The following is a 26413-nucleotide window of genomic DNA, read 5'->3' on the forward strand; positions in this document are numbered from 1 at the left end:
AATATTTTACTTCAAAGGTTACGTGCTGGCTAAAAGCAAACCAGAGCTGTACCAATTTTTTAGCTGATTGTACTGTAAATTAAAAAGGTGTATTACATTACAGTCATTTAGCAGACTCTTTTATCCAAAGCGACTTACAATTCAGTTTCTATCCCATTTCTACACCATAGGTAGGCACAGCTACGGGAGCAATTTTTGGGGTTGAGTGTCTTGCTCAAGGACACATCGACATGCGATTAGGGGAGCTGGAACCGGGGATCGAACCACCGATCCTCTGATTGAAGGACGGCCCTGCCACTTAGCCACAGTATTGTGCTTTTACGATCTATATTTTAATTAAACTGTACATGTAAAAGCCCAAACAGGGACAAGAGTGGAAAATTAGCAATAGCTATAAACTGTCTTTGCAGCAAACTTCTTTGCAGAGCTATGTTATATTGCATTGTCCCATTCAATATATTCAAATTCAAAATTATCCAGAGCATGATGATCTGATCTTGAATCATCAATTTCCTCATTAATGAGATTTGTCATCATCGTGGGTGAATGGGTAACCTGTGTGAAACGTCATGCTTAGCCTACTACCCTTAGTAAAATGGAGCTTTCAAAGTTGGCCATGATGACAACACGGGTGTTGCTTGTTGTGTCTGCACTAGTCGTACTTGCACCAGGTGCTCTGGGCCTAAGGCTCCTAAAATGGGTCATCCGAAATAAAAGGAGAGGAACCAAACACCACTTTTAAAGATGGATCCTCTACCCACTACTTCAGTCTGATCTGGCTCTTTAATAAATGCTGCCAGCCTGTAATTATCCACAAATGACATCACTTTGTTGAGGATGCGGTTTATCAATAAATCATGTTCAAAAGAAATATCAAATCTGGAAGCAAGTCTGCACAACCAGATGTGCAGCTATGCGTGGTATCTCTATTAATTAGAATATACAGCATCAGAACAGTATGCCAGCTTCCTGTATACTACCTTTGTTGTCTGCTCTGTTCAAAAGATAATCAAAGATCCTTTAGCTAGCTAGTTTGCTGGCGTTCTGACCAAGCAGCTCAGACGAACCCAAATGTGGTGAAATCTGCTCAAACAGACAAATGGAGGTCAGTGCCTGTTTTGTATCTTGTGCGGTTTTGCATGGACATTGCGTACATCCACCAAAATATGGACATATGATGGTTTAGTTTGGACAATTTTCTGAAAGTGCTACCTGACAGTTATATTTAAGCATGTGAAAATACATAGATGAAAAGCAAATTACAAAGAATTTAAGATTAGATCTTTGCTCACACACATGAGATGGATCTTCCCTGATTATTGATTGCAGTCACGTTGTTCAGCATTCATTCTCACTTTTTGTTTTGCAGTCGTGGTCGCTAATATGGCTGTCATATGCTTTGGATTTTTAAATTTTAGACTTGATATTCATTGCAACTACTTCAAGATGTTATTTCTACAAACTTTTTGCATAGATGCAACAGTACGTTGCATTTTGGATAATGCGATATACAATGTATTGTGTTTGCGTGAACATGGACATCATGTGCTCGTGTGGAGATGTGTCAAAGTATAATTGTATGTAATCTAGCCTATGGGCGCTTCGTTGAGGGCGTTAGGCTGTCAGGCAACCATCACCGACATCGCAGGAACAAGACAGTATTGTCTTGTTCCTGCGATGTCACTGTACCATACTTTCCCAGAGAACTTAGTTTCATACCTTTTATTGAAAGAGATTATACAGCAGGTACTTCTCAGCTATAATTGCCCTTTCACTGGCTATGACGTCCTCTGGATTTGGAACAGAAAGTATTTCAAAAGTGTTGATTTATGGAATTCTGCTGCCTCAATGTTACATGATAATTTCCTCTCAAGTCTCTCGTTTTTTTTTTAGAGGCCTGTGTATTGTGGCTGAAAGTTGACACTCTTTAAATAATGTTTCAGGGCTTTTCTAATGAAGCAGGCCGAGGGTTAGAGAGGGAAAATACCCCCGAGGGTTGGAAAAAGTTTGGTATGAATAAGACAAGGAGAGCAAAATGCCACAGGCATTTCATCAAATCTATCATCGATACAATGAATGTATACCTCTCGTTTACAAATAGTAGGACAGTCTCTGTACAGTCTGCGTGACCGAGATAAATATCCTTGTGTTGGTGATCATTTCGTAATCCATTCACTTCTACCATCCATCTTATATTCAAGACAAAACTCAACAAGTTTGTTTTCTGACTGGGTTTGCGTGCGTAGTTAGGGTGGTACTAATTAGATGTGGAAGTGAAGAGTTGGCTCCTTCATTTTGTGCCAGATGCATCTTTATCATGTACTAACACCTACCACACCTTTATAATTGAAATAGAGCTACTCAAATTATTCATCAACAACCAATAGACAGAGGAGGTGGTGAAGCCTCAGACAGGCTCAGCTGACAATTCAGGTATGATCTTGCTTTATATAATTGCTCTTACAACATTGGCTTTTAGTGTGCTGGTGCAAAAAAAAAAAAAACTGGAAAACTAATCACAAATCCAGCTAATACAACTTCAACTGGCCTCTACGTTCAGCATTATAGTGCTTATAAAACACCTGGAAATCCGTGCATGGAGAATGTTTTGTGTGTCACAGTCTCAACATGGCTAATCAAAACCACTGATTGGTAAGCAAACAGAAGTCTCTTGAAGGGTGGTTCTCAAAGGAAATGTCTCGAGACAAATTATGAGAAACTTTTGAAATCGCTGGTTTACCAAAGAGCTTCCATGTAATGTTGTGAGTGCATGTTATACACATAGGCTTGCAGTGCTGTTAGTGTTGACCATTTTTGCCAATTACTTTAGAAGTGCCCTTCACTTCACTATACCAACAGATAATAAATACACATATCTTTCAAGAAATGACATTAGATGTGGCATGTTTGGTGTGCCCACTTCATGATTTCCCTATCCTTCTCTTTATGTTTGTTTCTTTTGTAAATTAGTTGGCAGTATTACACAATAATGCCTGTTGATCAATGTCAGAAGCCCGGGTTAGAAAGAGGGCAGATGTAGTTTTAATCCAAATCACTGTGTCCATCTGATTACACATGTAGCAGAAACAGAGTAACAAGTCCCCTTCTCTGTAACTGTTGAAGTGGAATACAGGATTCCATCTGGATTGATCTACCAACTCATGAGAAACATAGCTCTTTGGCTTTCTTCCCCAGCCTGTAGTTAACATTGTCTCTATGCAGAGAACATCCATTGAACTTATAGTTGTTTATCTAAATCTTTTCTGGAAATCTTCATAAGAAGTCACAACAATCATTATTACAAAAGGGCAGTGAGACCACTAAAGGTCACAAAACTAAACACTGAGACCAGTAAAGGCTAGGACTTAGATGAGTTTCTACTTAGGTTGTGCAAAAGTAATGTTACTTTAGTCTTTTGACAGTTTGCAATGAAACGTAATTTTATTTTGTTTTGGGGTGAAATCATTTTTGCTGTAAAATTATAGATTTTGTGAAGGTAATTGAAGCAGACCTGAGTTTAACACATGGTAACTTTGGACTTGTTGGCGGTTTTAGCACTACAAGATGTGGTGGTCATAGAGCTGACTGTCAGCAAATATGTTCTCCCTTCGTTAACTACGGTAACTTGTTGTCATTTAGTTGTTATACTTAGGCCTGTCACGATAACAAATTATGTTGCAATAAACAATATAAATGATTTGGCTGCTTTTGGTCCCAACTCACCCAAAGTGAAACCCTGTTAGTAGCATCTCTGCAGAGTTTAGTGAAGGAGAAGTAGAGTGTTTTCAGTAACATGTAAACAATACAGCAAATCATTATTTGGGGAAAGTACAGTATATTGGTTGTGGTGGGAGGCTGTTGAAATGATCTCTTTGAGCAGATGTTGTGTTACAGTGACTAGTGCGCAGTGTCTGAAGACCATTCCCACATGCAGAACCCATTTCTCTTGCTGTCTCGCCATGTCATTTGTCTTTTGACAACGTGCAGTGAACTGACATAACACCAGAGTAATCAGGGATACTTTGTCTAGAAGGGGAAATACAAAGGCATGCCTCAGATTCCTTTTCTAAGCCCCTGGAAGTAAAACAGAAATGTTAACTCAATAATGCGAGCAATCCATTGTTAATTCATCAAGTGACTTTGTTTTTGAACCTCTCTCTGGGCTGAGGTTTCCAACTGTTACCCAAGGCAAGAGCTGTTGACACGCCGGTTAGGCTTCTATTCTCAAATTTGGTTTTTATAGTCCATGTCTGCAGCTGCCCCTCTGCTTCAAAAAGAGAGAATCAGGCTGTTGTTCGGGCAGGTTTTTTTTTTCCACTGGTGTAATGGAAAATGAGATAACCATTTGTCTCAGAGAAATTATTCTATTTCCGATGATATTGACTCTTTATTATGCTGTTGGAAAACATGAAGTAGAATACGTAAAATGAAGATGCTTTATCTCGAGTACGATGGACTTGATAGTGTTGCACTTAAGTTTTGTCCATCAAAGTATCGACTTTATGATACTCTGTTTTTTACATCTATCATTCTAAACATGAGAAACTACTGTAAATCACTGACCAAGCTGTCACGGTACATTCTTTTATTATTTTTAGAAGTTTACGGATGTTGAGAGGCATTCTTTTTTATTCATTTATTTTGTGTTACGCAGATTAAGGAGCTGGAAATACTTGGCATGACCGTGAAGACTAATCTTGATGCAGTATAATGTTAAACATCTGTATCTGAAAGCTGGAAGTGTCTGATGGACTCCTGTGTCTTCATTAGCATGCTGTAGATGGAGCAGACCCTCTTACACATCTGGCTTGCTGGGCTGATGAGAAGTGCAGTCCTGTGTTTCTGTAACTATTCCAGGCGAGGACAAAGTTTGTTTAATTTGCTTGGCAAGGAAAAAACTGTGTCCAGGCGAAGTACAAAATATTCTTACTTTATGGCGCAAACTCATTCCTGCCGTTCTCTGACTATGAGTGACACGGCATTGCTCGGGCATTGTGCTGGGTTTGTATGCAAATCATGTTTAGATGCAGACTTGAGAGCATGGACATTTTGTAAGTCATCAGATACAGACAGCAGTATTCTTTTTTTTTTCTAATTAGATTCAAAGAAAAGTTTTCCTGCTGAATTAAGTTTTGAGACTTTAGAGCAGTTCATGAAAATGTGTGATTACGCTGCTTTTCAAACATCTGTGTCATTACGTACAGTACAACTGATTCAGTTACCCGGACAAATGTGAAAATTAGGAGGATCAGCAGACCATGGAGCAATTTGCAGTCTGATCTTTATTTAACATCAAGTCCCATATAGTATGTTGCATTTGTTAAATACCAGAAAATGTTTAATGTAGAACATCTGGAGTATTAGGAGTCTCATGTTCAGTATATGGTCTTGCTGGAGGCTATCGATAAACCCTCACCATGCAGAGTTGATTTGATACACGGCATGTGTGCTGCCCATATAATGTTATGATTTCAGCCTTTTTTAAACATTTTTTTTATTGTCTCAAACCCTTTTGGGACAGTGAAATCTCCAACTAACAGCTGGAGAAATCGCAGCACAAAGATCCATCCTGATAATAAGGTCATTAAGGTTACAAAGTGTCTTGACACAAATGCACATCTGTGTTAGAATCTTTGTCTTTGTTTTCCAAACTCCATGAATATCGTCACTCACATTTTCCAACAGGAAGCTGCTCACAGATAAAAGTCCACTGTCTTACCCGCTACAGAATAATTTTAGTAACAAATAGATGCTATTGAACTAAGAATAGTTGTTTTTCCATTGATCTGAGCTGTTTTTGAGCTATTTAAAATTTGGCATCTTCCCTATCTGTGATTCCAATGGAAATGAGCACAAAGTGTACGACAGACAGACAGCTCTTTTAGAATATGTGGTGTTCAGTATTGTGCATTAATCTTGACATGTCCAAATGTCAGTAAACATCAAAGGTCGTCAGCGCTGTCAAGGATCACTCCATGATCTGGCTACTGTACAAATTAAGGTAATTCCACTAATAGCATATGTATTTCTTAAATAATCCAGGCAAACATCTACATCTCTGGGCATCAGACCTTAAAGTGAGACAAAAAATGTATATGCAGTAAAAGGATGGATGACGGTCGACTTTTGATCTGCATCAACTGAGAGGTTGTTCAATGTCAAAGAGATCCACAGCTGGAACTGAGAGCTGTAACCTCTGGCTCCTATCAGGAGTATTAGTGCCAGGCGACCAGAGGTGGCAGGTCTCACGAGGCATACTCACAAGGCACAGTACTTCATTGCGGAGCTCTAGAATAGACACATATGTGCCAGACGAAGCTCTTTGCATGTGATCACTTGTGTATGTGGCTTATACAGTGAGCTGAGTTTGAATCAATAATAAACAACAGGATGCAGAATCATGAGAATGACTATTTCCCAATAGCTGACGTATGTGCTTTGTTGGCACATATCACATTCTCATGGCAGCGGAAAATGTGAAAGTATGAAAATGCTGTTTTAGATCCAACTGAACCCCAAAACATAACTGTCCACTTAAATCCCCGAAGAAAAAAGAAAAGCACAGCATCATTTAGGGTTTTTTTTTTCATGCAAACTTGTCGTCATTACCAGGTCAGTGAAGTAGGACAGTCTCTCAAAAAGGAGGACGATGGGGGATTATTTTAGTGCACCTCTATTTCAATGTTTAATTGAAGTCATTACCTGTGTAAACTCTTCACTTTGCTTGTCATGCTTTGTTTGTCACCATTATCCTGTAGTGATGAGGCACAGCAAACAGCTGTAGTTTGTAGGATCGCTCAGTTTAGCATATGCATGAAATTGTATATGTTACACGTAAAGAGAGGGAGTGTTTATGTGTAAGGGGGGGGGGGGGGTATCTTGGCCAGCCCCTGGTTGACCCTTGTTCACCCCTTCTCTCTCCCTCCGCCCTGGATGAGTCTTCTCCTAAACATGTGTGCAGCTGTCAGCTGGCAAGTGTTGGTGTGTGTTGTGTGTGCGTGTATGTGTGCGTTTGGACAAAGATCATTTTTCATATTTCAATTAGGGTTTTTTCTCCTGAGAAAAAAAAAGTACAGAAACTAGGGAATATACCGGGTTTTTTTTAAGACCACATTTTTCTTTTCAAACATAACATATAATAAACAGTACAGTATAATATATGACCAGGCTCAAGAGAACATGAAAGTTGAAAAAATTGACTGAATCTTCAAAGTGTGTGATGGAACAGGTTTTACAGTTTTGCTAAGTACTGTAGGAGATGAAAGAGTTATAATAAGTTATATAATTTCCTTTTGATGTTTTCATTACAACAAACTAGTTATTATAGAGTCAACGTTTTACTGGCTTTTTCTGCTTTTACCCCTTGCCTTTAATTGCGCATCAGCTTGTTGTTGCAAATTCATGAGCTAGTGGATGTTTGCTAAATATTGCTTCAGGTGTTTTCATAGCAGCAAAGACGAAGTGAAATTCAGCCTGTTTATTAGTCTGAGGCAAAGTTGATAATGTCTCTAGTGACAACATCTGGTGGTCACATGAGAGAGTTGCTGGCTCAGTCCGTAGAGATGATGATTGGCTCCTCTGCTCTGTCCTTCTTTGTCTCGCTGTTTTTCCTAAAACACCAACACACACAAGCCTAAATGAACTGTGCAAACCAAAACTATAATCAAGTGTGTGTCTATGGTGGTTAATAAACATTGACTATTTCTCTTTTTCTCCTTTTAGCTGCGGCTCCCAAGTTAAAACCAATGAAGAATCCAATAATAGTGGACGAGGGAAGCAAGCTCATAGTTAAGTGTGAGGCCACAGGGAACCCAGCGAACCCCACCTACAAATGGTACAAAGATGGCAACGAGCTGAAGAAAAGCAAAAAAATCAGAATAAGGAACAGCCAGTGAGTATAAGCCACCCGTGTCCTGTAAACCTAACACAAACGGTGTAAGATGAAAAGAGACTGAGGAAGACTGAACAAGTTTTTGTTTAAAACCAATTCAAAAATTTATATCAATAGAGTAGTTAAAACAAAACATGTATCTGTTGTTTGGGATTGTCAGGGTTTATTTCTTATTGAAATGTAGTGTAATGATTATTACTAAATCAAGCCAATTTACCAGCCCTCCTTATGCTCATGTGTCTTTCTCATACAATTAAAAAGCAACATTTAGAGGAAATAAAGCACATCCACCTTCACTTCAGTACATTCCCAAAGTACCACTGTTCACGTTTTGCTTGATGGAATACAACCTCTGGCTAATCTTCAGCCAGACATTGACGGGTATATGACTGACCTTACGGGGTCATTGTAACACCTCATTTTAGCATGTCGCTGTTAAACATTTCAGCGACTTAATTATGAGTAAAACCAGACCAAAACCCACAGTGCCTTGCACAATTGCTGTTTCCTGTTGGGGTCCTGTTCCATGGATGTATTAAAAAAACTGGATACAAGACTCAAAGATGGTGCCCATTTGCTTGAATAAAAATTGCTCAGCCAAACAAGCTGCTGTGTGGCCCATTGCTCAGCCCATAGACTTTACAAAAGGATGACATCACTCAAATAAATGAGCCTTTTGCTCTTTATTAAGTCAGAACATAAAGAGTCATATATTACCTTGTTTGTAGTTTGAGGTGTTCTTTCTTTAATGATAGCGGCCCATTGGGAAAAATGCTGTTTGGGCTGCAGAGGATTTATTTTGTTGCAGTTCTACAGTCGACCACTGGGGAAACTTAGCAGCACTGGCACCGCCATATTCAGCTCTCTTAATACATCCATGTGAGACAATATCTCAAAGGTTTTTTAGGAGAAACTACCCAGCAGCAAAAAATAACTTAGTTAGACAGCACTACAGTAAAACTTCCCACTGATGTAAGGATATTGACTTGGGCTGTAAAACCAAGAGTCCCTTTTATAATAGAGAATGCTAGGTAACACTTGGTGCTATGCTTGCTTATTGTAAGCAGCTTATCCCCTCAAATTTGGCCCCAGAGAAAGAGATTATGTGTACCTATCAAGCAAAGAGTTGTTGCCATGCTGCTGCATGCCCTGTTGTCTGCCTCTCTGTCCCCCATGTTTCCACTTGTTGCGTTTCCATGCTATTTCCTCCCTGCCCCGATTCCCCTGACTCAGCTGTGCAAGTGTTGTCTCCCACAGGAAAAACTCCAGAGTCCAGATCAGCAGAGCAAAACTGGAGGATTCTGGGAACTATACATGTGTGGTGGAGAACCAACTGGGAAAGGACAACTCCACTGGCACTGTTAACGTCCAAACCAGTGAGTACTGACTCCTACGCAACAAGTGAAGAGGCACTAATGTAGATTGTTGATGTTCTTATGACTGTTCTCTTGCCAAATGAGAGATGAAAAGGAGCCATCGCAAACAGGCATGTGACAATGGTAACATGCATGAAGAGCAACTGTCCACACATGTGTCTGTGGCCCATTAATCAGTGGTACATCGTACTCGGAGACGAGTGGAATTTAAATGCAATGTATGGTTTGATCTCTGTTTTTAACATTCACTGCAGTCTGCTGGCAATGTGAAAGCCAACATAACTATACTGCACACAGTGCCTTTGACCGTCACTAGCACACAACAAAAGCAGTAGAGTGCAAAATGCAAAACATAGCTCGACAGAATATGAAGGTATATGAAAGTTGTAAAAAAGAAAAGAAAAAGAAAGTGTCTTTAGAGTGTGTGATAGAATATAACAGGCTCGTTCAGCAGTGGTGTGTGTGTGCATTGCTGAGTTTTGCAAAGTACTGTAGCAGATGAGAGAGTTTTGAAAGCAGCTGCTTCCATTTGGTTGGGTGTTGAGTTTGTGTGTGTTCCAAGCAGTGCGGGTAGTGAGTGTGTAGCTGCTGTGGGTGGCTTGTTGTCTGAGTAGATGGAGCCAGTATGAAAGATATATATATATATATATATATATATATATATAAAAGCATACAAATACCTTACAGAGCAGATACAATTCATGTAGCTTTGCTTCTGCCTGGATCTAGGGAGGACTTGATGTTATCTTGTTCAGGACTGTCAAAGAACTATACGGCAGATTGTCTGGCGAGACAGAAATCGGATGTTCAAAACAATTGTTCCGGAACAATAACAAAAAACAGCTGAGGCCCTGCGTGTGTTCAGGGAGGCTAAGCTAACTAGCTTAGCGGGGAAACAAATGAATGAAAGAGAATCAAATGTCCGAAATAACCCCGTGATGATGGGATGCTTCGTCATTAACGGACAAGTCAGAATCAACGTAATTAACACAATGACAGTGTTTTCATTGGCTGGCCGACGAACACGAACGCCGGCCGGCGAACGAGGACACCAGCAAACACACATTCAATTATAAAATGCTATAACTTTGTGATTCTGTTTAGGCCAGCAGAGAAGGCTTAGCTGGCCCTGACGGCCCACCACTGGGAAAAAGGAAGGCATCACTCAGTGTCCTTGTATTCACATTCAGGCACAATAATCACTCCCCCTTCATCCTTTTTATTTGTCAAGGCCACCCTTTACCGCTATTGTTTACGGTTAAGAGAGACTTAAGCTGAGCTGCATTATCAGAGTAGCAGCTCTTTTCAGATAAAGAAAGGGCCCATTGTGTTTGAAAACACAGATTCTCAGTGCTTCCAACATCCAAGTTTGATTTCCAGCAAACAATAGTGCAAAAAAGAAGTCATCCCTCTTGTATTTAAAGGCTTCACATCGCCTCTTTTTCTCTTTCCCGAGATCAAAAAAGCTTCAGTTGAGTTTTATAGCTGGATCATGTGACATACAGCATACTGTACACTTGTTATGACACTTTGGCTTTATTCCAGCGCAGTGATATATTTCATTTTACTCATGAGCGTCCAATATTCAAAGGGTCAGTGACGCAAGATTCAAAGCCCCAGACATGCGGTGCTAACATTTATGAAAAATTCAACGGTAATCACTGAGTCATGTTTAATGGCAATTAAATAAAATAGGTTAATTTGTGCTGTACATCCTGCAAAGGTCGGGGGAATCCCTGGTGGTAGCACCTGTCTGCCTGAGTGTTTAATGAAGGCTTATGAACATGTGACTGGTGGCCCATGAAACTCTATATGATGATCTTAGCCGGCAAAAGGGCTCGTAATGCAACGATATGAAAGAAAATATAATATTACAAAGCGGTGAACAAGTGGGCTGAGGCGTACAGTAGCCACAATGGATAAAACATGACTGAGCAATTATACGGTACACTAGATACTGTTTTCACTTACAGCACACATTCTTTTAAACATGATATCCCCTAACTTCTGGTCCAAAATGTTCACTGATGTCAAAACCGTGTGTATTTGTGGCACACATTTTTACACATTCATGTACGTGTTCTATGCGTGGCTGTCTGTCTACACTGACATTTCCTTTAGTCACTCTTGGATGCCCAAACAATGGCATCACTGTATGTCCTATCCTGTGCCGTGATCATCAGATGTCTGTCTCCGAGGTGTTTTTGTTTGTGTATGTGCGAATGTGCCTGTTCTCTGTTAAATTAAAAAAAAAAAGTCCCATTGTGCTACAGCAGCACGCCTAGTTCTGTCATGCTTCAGGGGAGAAGGCAAGACAGGGCGAAGCTGGGGTGGTATGTCCATCGGCAGGGGAGGGCTTCCCTGAAACTACATACAGTACGTCAATAAAAGGAATTGGCAGCAAACTGCATGTTGCTGTGATTGTCATATGCTGATGAAAGGCTGAAATCAGCAGATGTTGAGTAAAGAAAGATACATGACGTTTGCGGAGAATGATTGTAACAATAATGGGCTCTCTCTGCCTATTAAACAGGTTGGATTTCAAAAAACATCTGTTTGAGGCTATTTGCTAGATTTGGATGCAGAGGACACATAATTCATTTCCACCAAGAGCTGCTTTGCATCCTAAGGTCATAAGATATATGACTATTGTGTTGAAGGGCTGCAGTGGAGTATGCCTGCCTGCTGCAGTATGTTGCCGAAGCAGCATGTAGCCGCAGTATTATCTGTGTATGTGTGCCTTTTAGGGAGGGAGAGCAAGGGGAGGGGTGCAGATGTAGATGGACAGAGAGAGCAAAAAGAAGAAGAGAGTGTGAATAAAGGTGGTGGGGGGGGGACAAAACAAGGGAATGCATGACAAGAAGCAGACAAAGACATTACGGTACAGAACAAGAGGGGGATACAGCTAGAGGAAAGAGGGACAGACAGTAAGGGACAACAGTATGGAGAGGAGGAAGACAAGAGCCCGCTGTGTTGCAGAGGAGACTTTCACACCCATTTTAGAATGCAGTAATTGCTTGCTAGCTTTGCCGAGGCACCTACTGTATCTGGTACTTCTACAGTCAGCTACTAGGGCATGGGCTTTTTTCTACCTGTGTCGTGCAAAGCATGCTAACACAGCTTGAACCTGCTTCATCAATGTGAAGTCTCTGAGGAAGATGCAATCATTAGAAATATCGGCTTTCCCACTGACTCGCTCAAGACAGAAAGTGAAAGTCAAACATGAGCATCATCCTCACCCTCACGGTGAGAGAGAACGTAGCACATGGCTGTGCCTGCCTTGCTGTCTGTTCTGGTGAAGGCAGACTTTGGGAAAACCATCACTCAGCTCCACCACATGGTGAATACAGGCCACCACAAGCTCAGCAGCTCACACAGACTCCTGCACTGTACCGGTCACTGTTTTGAGTCGTTGTTGCGTTTGTCAATATTCAGGGTTATTTTCCCCTCCCTTAATTTAGGGGGACAGGGGATATTTCTGCATTTCTATTCTTCCAGTAAATAGTCGTTCACGAGTGACATTTCAGCTGTACCAATATATTTTATCAACTAGTTTGAACATATTTCACTTTGAGTTGATATGCATAGCATCAATTACACAAGGAGTGCTAGACAAACCTGACACGTAGCCCTGAGGTGTGAATAAATAGGAGTTGCCTAAACATTCCTTAAATAAAAAGTGATAGCTCCACTTAGTGCAAAATGTGTCATATAAAGGAGTATGTGGAGTCGAACAATCACTGCCACTTGCCATGAAAAAAGCAAAAACATATAAACCCTCATTATTGATACTACACATAACATCTGGTCATTACTCAGTCCAGCCAACAATATTTGTGTAGCAAGACAAATGCGACACCTTTGCAACTCTGAGCGGAGACATGGACGTGCAAATTGCCTTGGGCGGGAAAAATAGCCATAGCGTGTTCAAGGCTGAACCTAAACTCAAAGTGAACCCCTCATGCATTTTAAAGCACGCAGTACATTTCGGCTTCATGCCAGCCATGCAGTTTGACAATAACGTTGAATGATTGGACCTGTTTGGGGATTTTACTCATGTCTTTGTTGTTTGACCAGTAGAAGAGAAACGCACTCTGTCAGCCGGGCAGTGCCAGTTACTGTGTTATTCAGCACAGATGGTTGGATGTTCTGATGAGGTGAACGTCTAAGTTGCTTGTTATCAATGTTGCAGCCTTAAGACTCGTTTTAATACTCTCTCCTTTTACCGTGGCTGCACTTTCGCTGCTTTTAAAACGTGATATCGATCAGTGGAGCAATTTCGTACATTCTTTTCTGAATCCACAAGACTTTCCTCCCCGTTTTATTGTTTGTGTTTTGCCAACTTCGGCATTGTGACAGAATGCGCACCAGTGTACGGTATGCGTGTGAGTGTGTGTCTCCTGGTGGTCTGGAATATCATATGTACTTTTAGCCATTTCTGTAACAATTGCTGCCTTTTTTCCAGAGTGGTGTTTGCAGCCTTATGCCCAACCCCCAGTGTAGAGGACAAGGGACCATTTGTTGTCCATTTGGTCTGACCTCTACCCTGTAATCAGTCCGGCATGGTAAGACCTGCTGGCCTTCTGCAGAACGGTGTAGTATATCATTGACTGTTTTCTATAAGGCCAGTGTGAAGGAGCAACGCGAGTCAAAGTTTGCTTGGCTCCACGTGGCTTCAGATTAAGGCCTCCCATTATCCTACAGGCTGCTGTGTTGTGATAAGCGCTTGTGAGGCAGCCATGTGTCTGCAGGCTGCAGGTCACATCCTTGGGGGGTGCTGTGCGCAGCTCCACTGAGAGAGTGTGTGAGCGTCCAGGAATGTGTTGATGGAAATCACAGCTGAACATATGATTGCTCCAACCTCAGCAGTCATGCTGGGGCCCACCAGCAACAATTTTGCACATGCACGCACACACGCGGGCCCACACACACACACACACACACACATATACATATATACACACACAGACACATGTGCGCACACCTTTACACGTATGTTTTCACTCCCCATCCTGAAGTCAAACACACACACACACACACACCCCATCACAAAACTATTGCTTAACTAGCTCGAAATGACACAACTTTTGTGGACAAAGCGGACAAAACAATAAATTCTCCGCAACAACGTGGCAACTTCAATTTGTTGAGACTACACAAGGTGTTGCATCTTGGTCACACATACCATGGCTGGATCTTTGCTTCAGGCCATTTGACTTCAGGCCACTGCAGGAAGCTGAATTCACATGCACTGCTTATGTTTTAGCTACAGAAATAATCTATTAATCACAATTCAATGTTATTTGTCGATGCAAACCTTTAAAGAACAAAAGGATGGTGCTGATTGGTGCTGACTTGGTATGCCAGAAAACCAGACCAACAGCAGAAAAGCATCAGAAAGTGATAAAGACTCAGAACATGTTGCACTTTTAGTGAGCAGTAAAGTCACCAATTGGCCATTACAACAAAGAAAATCATAAAATCGTTCCTTATACTGAATTTGCCTTCAGAGGACAAGATCAGTTGTTAGAGCCGATGTGTTACACTCCAGATATCCTTGAGAAAAATAAGTATTTTGTTAATAATTTAAACCAGTCAGCTTCTACTGTAATTATTTTTCGTAGAGTTTTAATATTTTAGCGACCTAATTGTCACATGTCATGTTAACCTATAGACAGCTGAAATCATGTTTAATGACCTGTGGTCCGGTTCATTCCTCATACTTGGTGAAGATAGTCGGCGACACACAAGAGAAAAACGTACTAACTGATGTGATGACACTCTGACTCATGATTTGTAGAATATGATTCAGTAAACTTTTAGCCTTGAAATGGAAAGACATTCTTTTTTAAATGTATGTTTAATGTTACAGAGGACATGATCCAACACTAACAAACACCAGACAAAAAACTCCCTCAGCCTTTTCTGTTTTCTTCAAGTAATTCGTCATATCGGTTTTACGTAAGTGAAGCATTACAGTAACTACTTTGAACTAGATAAACAACAACTTCCTTCACTCCTTCTATGTCTCCATTTAGTCTGCGTAGTAAAAACAAAACTCAGTGACTCTTACTACGCAAGCGACAAGATAAACTCATGATGCAAAAGGATGTTAGTTGTGGTCGTGGCTGAATGTGGAGTATCTGTACGCCAATCAATTCTATTGATTGGCGTGGGTAAGCAGCAGCAGCAGCAGCAGCCATGAGAGGAACAGACCTTTCACATCTGCCAAACGTTCTGTATTTACAGGCCACTGGAGAACAGCTTGTCAGGTTCTGTGGATCAAGCCGCAGTGCTATTAGTCATGCCCACTTTTTCAAAATGATCTTCAGTCCCGGGGTCTGGACAGGCATTCCTCCGAGGTGGCCTTCTGATTGCAACAGAATCTCAGGTCTTGACAGTTGGTGGGTTTGACCACAAAATCAGGACCCAATTTATGCTCTGTGGAAGAAATAAGATGTTGTAATCTAAAAGAAACGCATAGCACAAAACAAGTTGTTGTTAGCACGGGAATTGAAAATAACCTCGATGTAAAGGTCTAAATTTAATATCTGAGCAAATGCAAAACAATGACCTCACAAAACCAACAGTTTAAAATTAAATTCATTATTTTCACCTTCCAAGCTAAAATGTCATGAACTTTTGTTATTATCACGTCTTACCTCACGACAGCTGGAGCATGTCAGAGTTCAGACCTTGTTTGGATTTTCATCCATGATAATGTTTAGTTCTGGAGGCAGTCACAAAGCCGTAACTTCACCCACGCTGCCACTTTGTTTTTGTTTATCGTCAGGGCCGTTCTGTATTAGCGGGCAGCATCCGGTACATCCGGGAAGATCCAGAGTAGATGGAAGAGTTTATGTCATGAGCGGATGAACACCCACAGCATCGTAAGCACACATCGTGCAGCAGCGCTGAGCCATCGGGGCACAGCATGTGACGCTACGAACGGGTTCAGTGATTACATACAGCGCAGGACTGAGGAGGACTTGAACCTTACACTTGAAATGTCATCCAAAGGAATGATATATTAAGGGGAAATAGTAATTCATGATCAATATAAACCAACTTGAAAGGACAAAGTTGTTGCATGCTTGTTTTACCTGTATGAAAACAAACACCTCCATGTTTTGGCTGCTTTTGTTTGGCATCTAGGTATTTGTATTACCATTTAGGCCTGGGGCTCGTTTGTGTTGATCACGCGTGCAATAAGCATATTTGGTGGCGTTTTGTATACCACATTTCGTGAACCCTTCTTCAAATCTCAGCTCAGTTTTCAGGTGTATTCATGTATTTCTCCCATAGCAACAGAAGCATAGTCTACTAAGAACTCCAAAAACCTCAATTTATTGTCGTAGAAGATAAGTAATGTTAGGCGGTTGACTCATGACACATAAATCAGCCCCCGAATATATCGGTAATTTTATCGCTTTTTGACAAGTGCTATGCATGGAATGCGTTATTAGCTTTGTACATGTGTGGTAATGTGTTTGAGAAGAGGCAGCTGCTGAATGATATCATTGTCAGAATCAGAGGAAAAATAAAATAGTAAAAGATGTTAAATGAAAAGAATCGTTTCTCAGACCTTCATTACGTTTCGCTTGCTCTCTTAATTCACTTTAATCTCGTCGATCCGACGCGATAAGTGGGCGCCCTCAATCAAATCTTTAACAAAACAAAGTAAGTCATTGAAAATCCAAACACATCTCACTTTGTAGGATATCCAGTAATCTGGCTGTGTTATGTGGGACAGTTAAGCCCTCAGTGTGAATGAGTGAGGATATTGCTATGTGTGTGGAAGGAAGCAGCTGTTACACATGAAAAGCTGAGTGATGTGAGCAGGAGGTGACATGAGGTATCACTGTGTGCAGGGCTTTGTTAACTCTTCCAGGACCCCGAGACAGAATTTATCTGAGACTTCATTAATAGCATTATAAAATATTTCCTTTCAGGCCCCCCCTCAGCTGTCCTGGTGGTCTTTCCCCTATGGTGACCCCAACTGTTGATGACTGTGCACGATTCTGTTTTAACTTGCCAAACAACTAATAAACACTGCTGTGTTTGTTAATACTTTGAAAGGGGCAAAATTATGGCCGAAAAACAACTCATCGCGTCATAAAGGCTTGCTTGTACTGGGTCAGTAAGTAATATTTAGCAGTCTCTTGGAGGGCTAGTGAAAAAAGCCAGCTCTATTGTTCACCCACATCAAAGAAAATCCCCGCTCCTCCTATTACTTCGCATTTTTCAGAATTGGACATGAGCGATCCTGTGTGTCTTCAAACTTTTTCAAAGTTGTCTTTGAGCATGGGGGGGAACATATACTTACCATTCCATTGCTTAAAGCTCAGAAGCGTACTACTATGGTTTGGTTGCCACAGCTGTCTCTCATCCTAAACCTCCCATTACTCCATCACGCTGCTTCCTTGCTGTTTTGTTGGGGATTATGTAACTGTACTCGTCGCATCACTACCGTGGAGGTGAGTAAGTCCTTTCCTGGTGATTTTCTGTATGGTGTATGTCAGCAGAGCGTACAGGCCATTTCCTTTTAAGTGTGTAGGTGGGATGGAATAGGCCTCACTTTAATCACAGGTACACTCACAGTGAACTCATCCTTTAGTATACAGAGGGTGGCAGCCTAACAAAACAGCCGGGGCTCCATTGGCCGTTTTTTCAGGATGTACAGCGAGTGTGGGTGGTGTGTGTGTATATGAGTGAAGGAGGGCTGCGGCGCACACATACAAGCAGACCGTGTGCTTTCTGACTTTTGGGGAACCACAGAGGGGAAACCTTTAGTCCTAGCAGCTGGACACTACTGTAGCTGTGAGCACAAGACCCAAATATGGAGCTGTGGTATATGTCTTCTGTATCTGGTACAAGGTTGCAAAGTCTGCCTTTCCTCAGAAATGAGGGCCAGCTGTTGAAGATGAAGGGCATAGGAGAGCTGTGGATGCTTCAGGTTCTGTCCTTTTAAAGTGATGAATTATGAAGAATCATTTTGCGAAACCTTTTTGGGCAATATATGGTATAGTTTCTGTAGGTGACTTCTTTTTAAGTGCCTTTCCCCAGAACTCCATCCAGGTCCTGTACAACCGGTTAAATGTTGAAAATATAGTCATGAAATGCCATTTAGACAGTGGCGGAAGAAGTACTCGGATCTTTTACTTAAGTTAAAGTAGCAATGTCACAGTTTGGAAATACTCTGTTACAAGTAAAAGTCCTAATTTAAGAATGTTACTTCAGTAAAAGTATTAGAATCAAAATATAATAATGGATTATGAATTTTAATGCATTATGTGTAAGCATCACCTTAAAGTTGCACCCGGCAATGGTAGTGCTTTCAACAAATGTTTCTACTGTTGGGTAACTTAATCCATAATAATCCATCATAATGTATTTGATTATGTTTTGTAATCATAAGCTTGTTCTGCAAAGTAACAAGTAATTATATTTTGTTCACAGCCATTTTGAAGCCTCAAATTCGGCCTTTTGGCAGTCGCCATGTTGGATTTTTCCAACCAGAAGTTACACGAGAGGGTGGAGCTAGGTACATATAAATGTATTTTTGCAACCAGAGGAGTCGCCCCCTGATGGCCATTACAAAGAATGCAAATTTAAGGGACTTTTGCATTGGCGTCACTTTTCAGAACCGCAGGCCGCCTGCTATAACTAATGTTATCAAATAAATGTCTTCAAGTAAAAAAGTACAATATTTCACTCTAAAATGTAATGGAGTAGTAGTATAAAGGAGCATAACATGGAAATGTTTAAATAAAGTACAAGAACATCAAAATTGTACGTAGAAACATGCAACCAAATGTACTCGGTAACATCCACCACTGCAATTAGATAAAGGATATGAGCTACAAAACTTAAACTTCTCAGTGAAATTCAGCCCAGTTTACAGTTAAATCAGGCTGGCTTCATGACAGTATATCACTTTGTCATCTAATCTTAAATCAGTCAGACTTTGCTTTAGTCACTTTATGAAGTGTGTACATCCCCCACGATGAATCCTTATGCCCCAAATATTACATTTTCTCCAGATTAAAAAGTGGTGGATATCTCCTGTTGTTGAACACTGACCTGCTTCAGCTGAGCGACATCTTGTTACAGTAAATATCACTTCAACAGCAGATGCTGGCAGAACAGAAGAGTGTGTTTTCACAAAATATTGTATTCTATTTGTCCACAGGGCTTATACAAAAGATGTCACTACGTTCAGTTGCTCTATAGTGGATGACCATATGTACCGTAAACATGTAGGGAATTTTCTCTTTGACCGAAAAGATTGTGTGATTTGATTATTCTTTGGTAACTGTGTGTTGTTTGTGACTCATGTCTAAGCGTATGTCCCGGCTTGAGGGTGCCATTGTTTTCTGCAGAGTTATCAACTTGCTCCTGCTCACCTTGTGCTGCTCATCTGTGACTGCAGTAGCCAGAGATAGATGCAAAGATGCACGCACAAGGATGCAGTAAACAATAGTTTCTCAGGTCAGAGTGGGAAAGTTAAAGCAACAGGCATCCTCAGACCAAAAACAAGGAAGCGCAGTAACATAACGCTGAGCCTGAGCTGCTTTTGAAAGGACATAGCATGGAGCAGCCCTGTCTGGAACTGTGCCACGTAAAACACCATGTGTCACTTTGTTGCCAACTGCACACATTCTGGTGCCCGCCAGGCCAGCGGCCATACCAGCACCCGTTTGTGCAACCGCACCATACCCTGCCTTTCCTAAGTGCGCTTTGCTTCTTTGCACTGCAGCTGTTGTGCAATCACACACTGGGCTGCTCTTTGATTTCACTTCAGTGCTGAGACGATTGAGGCAGGCAAGACCAGGCATATCAGCTATGTGACTGAAAAATGGTAATAGGAGACAAGAATATAAAAGAAGACACACTGGTTGTGGCAGTGGCAGTCTTGATGAAGAGTGGGTGGTAGATTAATGTTCCTGGCAGGCTCCATTTTGTTCATTTCTAAACATTCCTGTTTCATATTGAAGGTGTTTGAATTGAGGATAATTTTCGATTGAAAAAAAAGCTTTTAAGTGCGCTCTCATTCATAATGGGTTCTTTTGTGAGTCCTACCTACAGTAAATAGTAATTTAATTCCTCTTTGGGTATTTCTATGAAATTGTTCTTGCTCACTTTGCTGGAAGACACAGATGCTGGATGTTGCCATTGATTGGGTGTGCCGACAGTATAGTGTATGTGTGGAAGTAGGTGCGTTCATGTTTTTTGTTGGCTTTGGCAAGCTGAAATATATTTTCCAACTTAAGATCCTGTCGTCAAACCTTCTTTCTCAACCCACCCCTTCCCTTCATTACTCCTGTATCCATCTCTCTTTTTATTTTTTTCACTTCCTTCTCATTTGTTTCTGTTTTTTCTTTCATTGCTGCTACATTTGTCTGGACTTGAGCTCCTGTCAAAATATATTGCCATTCTACATCTGAAAATGAAAACATGTATTGTCTGCCATTTATTGTTTAGTTAAGAACATTATAATAGAGTTTAAATCTTTCATAAAGAGAAACCCAGCACATGTAATGTCTGCAAACAAGGTCCAGGCATTTATCTTCTTTGGTATTGGTGCATTTTTTATCCGGCTTCACTTTCTATAGAACTGTAATACCACCGTTTAATACCACTACTCTTACAACTGAAATAGCTAAAAACCACTGTCTCTTTTATGCAAGCATGATCTTAACCCTCACTGCACATACTCTTTCACCACATCAGACCAGCTGTCAACAGCTTCATATTGAACAAGAACCACACATATTTGGTGTTGTGTGGTTTTTTGTTATCTGTTTATCTTATTTATTAATTCCATCCTGGATAGACAGTCTTGTCAGATTAGAGACATGGCCCTAATGCAGTCCAAGTGTAGAAAGGATGCATGCAATATGAATTAGCCCTTTTGTATAGAGATAAAATATCTTGGTCCCAGCTGTAACAGGAGACATGTCAGACATTCCCTGCCAAGTGTCTAGAGGTAAGGGGAGGGGCGCTCCCAACCCTTTTTCTGGTACATAAAACTGACTTGTATTTGTAATGTCTCTGCATGTCTGGGTGGCAGAGCCATTGCAGAAAGCGTCCTCTTTATGCGTCTCCTGAGGGGTCTGTACTTAAGACGTTCAATCACTTTCCCATCTGACAGATTTTTATGGCTTGAGTTTAAATTTGTCTCCTTCTTTGAATTGTGTTGATGTAAATTATACGATGAAGGAAAGAGTTAAAGGCCCTGTGTGGTTTTGCTGTATTTTGCTACCTGTTGAGTCATTACTGCCCAGCTAGCACTTCATTTAGATTATATACAAAAAAGAAATGGTGAAGATCTTAATGTTGGATATACATTTTAGTTTTTGGACCTTCGTGTCCCTTTATCTTCCTTTCTTCACTGCAGAAATGTAGTAATATCTGAGACACCCTGTTCTCGCTCACTGACAAACTCCCAAATAGGCTGCATCATTTATACATTTTATACTGATAACATTGCTTTTAAGAGTGAAAACACAAAGCCATAACAAAGTCCAGAAGGAACCAATCCATCGCCGATTGAATAACTGCCTTGGCTTTCTTCCTGCGCAGAATCAGATTCTGTCTCATGTTTTGAGATGGCTTTCAGTTCAATTGCAGCGCAGAAGTAAAAAAGATTACGCCAACCAGAGGTAAATTATCAACATTTATCATAAATTAGGGGGACATGTTTTAGAACTCTGCACCATAGACGGGCCAATTGAACATGTATTTCATTACACAGTTCAGCGTTTGGTGCTGGGTTGTGAGGTGCAGCGCGGGGCTAGGAGTCAGTGTGAGCGCTTTTCTGTTTGCTGCATATGCACGGGTGCCTCAAGAGGAAAAGAAACTGTGCAGTAGGGACCTCTCTTTTCATTTTTACGATTTTCCTAGAATCCTTTGGAGAGCGTGGAAAGACAGGCATGTTTATGAAGGTTTCCAGATGGTCCTGCCTGCACCCCCAGCTTTTCTTTTCAGTTCTCGGGCCATGAAGGATTAATCAAAGTCAGCGGCAAGGGCTGATGGCTAAACACTGTGGCTTTTGCTAACCGAGAGGAAACCCCTCTTCAACTCCAACTCAGATTCAGCCCCAGGGCTACAGGGCCGAGGAAAGTTGAAACCCAAGGTTAAAAAAACCAAGCGAACTTAACTAATCCCTGGCCACATAAGTGCAAATAAACAAACTCTGTTTAGCAGAGCCGCTGATCTCCTCCATGGGTTAAAGGAATTTGTGTCCGACATCCAGCCAGGAAAGCAGAGTCAACCTTGACAAAAACACCTTAACTCTTGTCCCCTTTGTGATGTGGGGGATTGTGCTGCGTGATATGTATGGATTCTCTGTTAAAGACTTTAATGGAGTTTGATATCATTCTGGCCATGACTTAAATCCTTTCGCGGTGATTGAATGCATTCGCACTGCGAGGCAAGACGAGTATGAAACACAGAGATTAAGGTCTAAGGTTTCTCTTTAATCAACCATTTTTAGCCTCACCATTACCGTCTCGCCTCTTGGGGATGCAGATAAAAGGTACTGTCTGTGGAAAGAGGATGACAACCAATAAAGAAACACAAAAGGGGAGTAAGAACAAAAACTGCTAATTTCCAAATAAGACAAAGCTATTTTAGTTAACAGTGCTGCCCACTGTTATCCGTCCCTTAATTGTCACTTCAAAACACTATTTAGAGGAAACAATCCTTCAGTTGACAGGACTAACTGGAGCAGGTGGAACAGAAGAGATCAAGTAGGACAGACAGAATTTGTGTCTTGATTGCTTTGTGAAATAAATTGTTTGAATTACACAGTGTGTATGTGTGTGTGTGTGTGTGTGTGTGTGTGTGTGTGTGTGTGTGTGTGTGTGGGTGCATGACAGTGCAATGTACTGTCTTTGTTGGACACATGCTGGAATCACTGCCACATTAACCCGGCTGGACAGCTGCTCTACGTGGCAATGATTCACTACACATGTTATTATACCAACTGTCAACAGGAATTGCTGTGCTCTGTTCACAGCAGCCTCACCGTATGATCACAAATGAGTCCAACGCCGTTCACATACAATAACTTGCTTCGGATAAAACAAACCAACACAGACCACATACAGTCAAACACAGATTGAGAAAAGACATAAACTGCGAGTCTTTCAGAGGTCGCAGTCAGTGATTATGGAATATATATATATGTAACCCTCAGAAACAACAAAGTTGTCCTACGGTGGTCGTGATATGTTGAAAACAAAAAGGCTAGCTATTGTTTCAGTCTCCAACATTGTTGTAAAACTGCAGATATGTTATGTTCAGTTGGAGACAGTTGGAGTTATTGAGGAAATGTATTTCCATAAAGGCTTGCCAAAAGTTATCTTGTGAGCCACACTGTACAATAACTTAAATAGTATTTTTCATCCCCACCACACGTCTCTACATGAGATGCTCCTCTGTTGTTTGTATTTGTATCTCTAACCCTGTTAATAAATTTGAAGGCCTTGTCCTTAGTTTTAATCTGGAGTAAACATGTGGTGCAACCTGAGTAAACACTGTGTTGGCTGAGCCAGATCACTGGGTACAGGGTCTGCATGTACCTTTCCTTGTATGGGTTTTCTCATAAGTGACGACCGGCGATTTCTGTGGTAATTCTGTGATTCTTCTCATTTTCTGGTTTGTCATGTTATTAAAGTGCAATCAGACTCAAATCAAGGGGCCAAACAAAACGCTCAGGGTCACTACAACTTTTGCTATTTGTGAAAACATCAAAGGGGGAAGAGAGAGTGAGAAAGCATTTTGTGTTGAATTTCAAGTTTTCACTTCTACGTAACATGCACAATGTTTTTCAGTCGTTTTTCAGTCAGTAAATGGCTTTTCAATTCATTGTACAGTAATATTGTTTCTGGATAAGGAAACAGAATGTTGTTCTTTGTAAAACATAACTTGTTGAAGGAACACATCATTTACATCATATATGCCAGACGGGCACTTGGACAGTGCATAATCCATTCAACAATGGACAACTCACAAATCTAAGATTTGGCATCGTGAGTCCCTAATGTGGTTAAGCTTATGGCACCAAAAGCACTTTGGTTACATTTAGGGAAAGCTTGTGTATTTGGTTGCTGCTACATCTCATGGAAACACATTCATATGTTTTTTAAATGACCTGCTGATACACGTGCTAAAGTTCATGCTATTTACAGTATTTACTATGAAGACATGAAGACACTGGCTGCAGTACCAGACTCTCATACAGAAAGTCCATGGCATCTCAGGGTCGTCAACATTTTACTGCTGCTCAGCAGGTTTTTACATGCTATTGTCAAGTTTTACAGGTTTATTAGAAAACCTGAAGACGGTGCACCCGTGTGATTTATAGATGCTCTGTGCATCAGTTTAGTTGCAGTTCCCTCGCTTTCGCCTCCAGCTGTTTGAATCAAAGAAGCCAAACTTTGACCTTTAAACTTGACATAATAATCTGAATCGTTGCATCTCCACTTGTTGATATTTTCTGTTGCCTTCAAGTTTTCAGTGATTTTGTGCTCTTAGACAAACTGAAACAGAACTGTTCCTCACTCCTCTGTGCTACAACAGTGTGTCTGCTATGGGGGAGTAATTAGAGGACACAAAGGAAAGAAGGGGAATGGCAGAGAAAAGGAGAAGAGAAGAAAAAGATTTGGACACTTTCTGTGTTGTGTCAAAGATTGGATGTCAGTTGGTGACTGCAGGCAAATGGATTGTTTTTTTTGGGTCACGCGCCAACTAAAGCTAGTTGCAGCAGTTAGTTGAATGTTTCTAAGTTGTGGGGAAAATGGTACAAATATCCGATCCTGTATTGATGTGCAGACCAACATGTCATCATCCAAATACAAACTCAAGTCTTTCTTTACAGTGATGAAGAGTGACACGATTGTTTTTGCAAAATTAAGTTGAGAAAATGTCACCACAAATGCATTTTATAATCACTGAGCTCCACCGATGTCTTTCTCTGGACACTGAATTATCTGAGAGTATTCTACCTTAATGTGGTTCTGGATCATTCTAGTCCCAAATGTCATGCAAATGCAAATCTGCCCAACAGAGTACAGTGGGTGGCCCGCTGACTATTTTAATGTTAATATAGAGATCGATGCCCAAGGAACCGCTGTGTACAAAGGAACCTGTGACCTTAAAACAGACAAAAGTATAAGTTGCGGCTGGTTAGAATATATTTGGAGTTCAAAGAGCAAAAGCATTAGATCATGTATCCTAGTAGTCAAAGTCATTTTGGGGCAACAATCACTTAAACTAAAATGCATTCTCAAAAAGAACCACATCACAGAAGTTACCTTTTTGACTAAAAATTATGAGTACCAGTAAAACAGTGAGTACAGAGAACCAGATTTGGTGTGACCAGGAGCCAAATAAACCTGTCCAGGGTTCAAACATCAGCCTTGATCCTTTCTGTGTGAAGTTTACATGTTCTCCAACTCCCTGTGTGGGTTTTCTCCGGGTCATCTGTTTTTCACCCACAGTCCTCCCACATGTAAACCAGGTGAACTGTGATGATGTGTGAGCATGACTGTCTACGTGTTAGCCCGCCCCTGCAGAGGACTGATGATCTGTCCAGGACGTTCCAGTGCATTCTGGGACGGGCCGCTGCCCCAGATAAGGATCAACGCAGTTTGTTTCGCTGCCTTTTGTGTAGCGTGTTTTACAGTTGAAGACTGCTCAAGGCTTCTATTTTGAGCGTAGGAGGTTTTTTTTACAATGTTTTCAGGTTCCTTCCTCCCAACAGCTTTGTCTGATCTTTTTTTACGAGGCGTTTTTACACGCCAGCACTCTGAGTGAGAGGTCAGGTGTGACGATGAGGTAGTTATGATTAACTGGTAGACTTGGAAATGTTTTCGGAACATTTCTTGAGGTGACAGTGGATGAGTGCTGTGTTATGTTGAAAAGATTGAAACGTCTTTCGGGAACTTTAGCAGAAGAATAACATGACAGCTTATGACTTACTTCTATCATAACAAATATAACACCTTTTTAACTCCAATAACAAAAGGTCAGAAATAAATCACAAGTCATCCGATTAAACCAGCTGCAGATTTATTTATTTATTTTCTTTGGATGGATGTTCGTAATGGGAAACCTGTATGTCTGCCAGAGCATAAGA

At 40.9% G+C, this 26413-nt stretch overlaps 1 protein-coding gene across 5 annotated transcripts in view; it reads left to right on the plus strand.

Annotated features, from left to right (window-relative positions):
• The window catches only part of nrg2a (neuregulin 2a), a 68357-nt gene that overhangs the window by 25676 nt on the left and 16268 nt on the right, over positions 1-26413 (plus strand). For all 5 annotated transcript variants that reach the window (XM_031869321.1, XM_031869319.1, XM_031869318.1 and 2 more), the window contains exons 2-3: positions 7723-7891; positions 9149-9267. In XM_031869321.1, coding sequence (XP_031725181.1) covers positions 7723-7891; positions 9149-9267 — 288 coding nt within the window. The remainder of the gene's footprint in view (positions 1-7722; positions 7892-9148; positions 9268-26413) is intronic.

Source organism: Anarrhichthys ocellatus, unplaced genomic scaffold (assembly GCF_004355925.1).
Source record: "Anarrhichthys ocellatus isolate YVR2014 unplaced genomic scaffold, GSC_Weel_1.0 scaffold46, whole genome shotgun sequence".
Classification (NCBI taxonomy): domain Eukaryota; kingdom Metazoa; phylum Chordata; class Actinopteri; order Perciformes; family Anarhichadidae; genus Anarrhichthys; species Anarrhichthys ocellatus.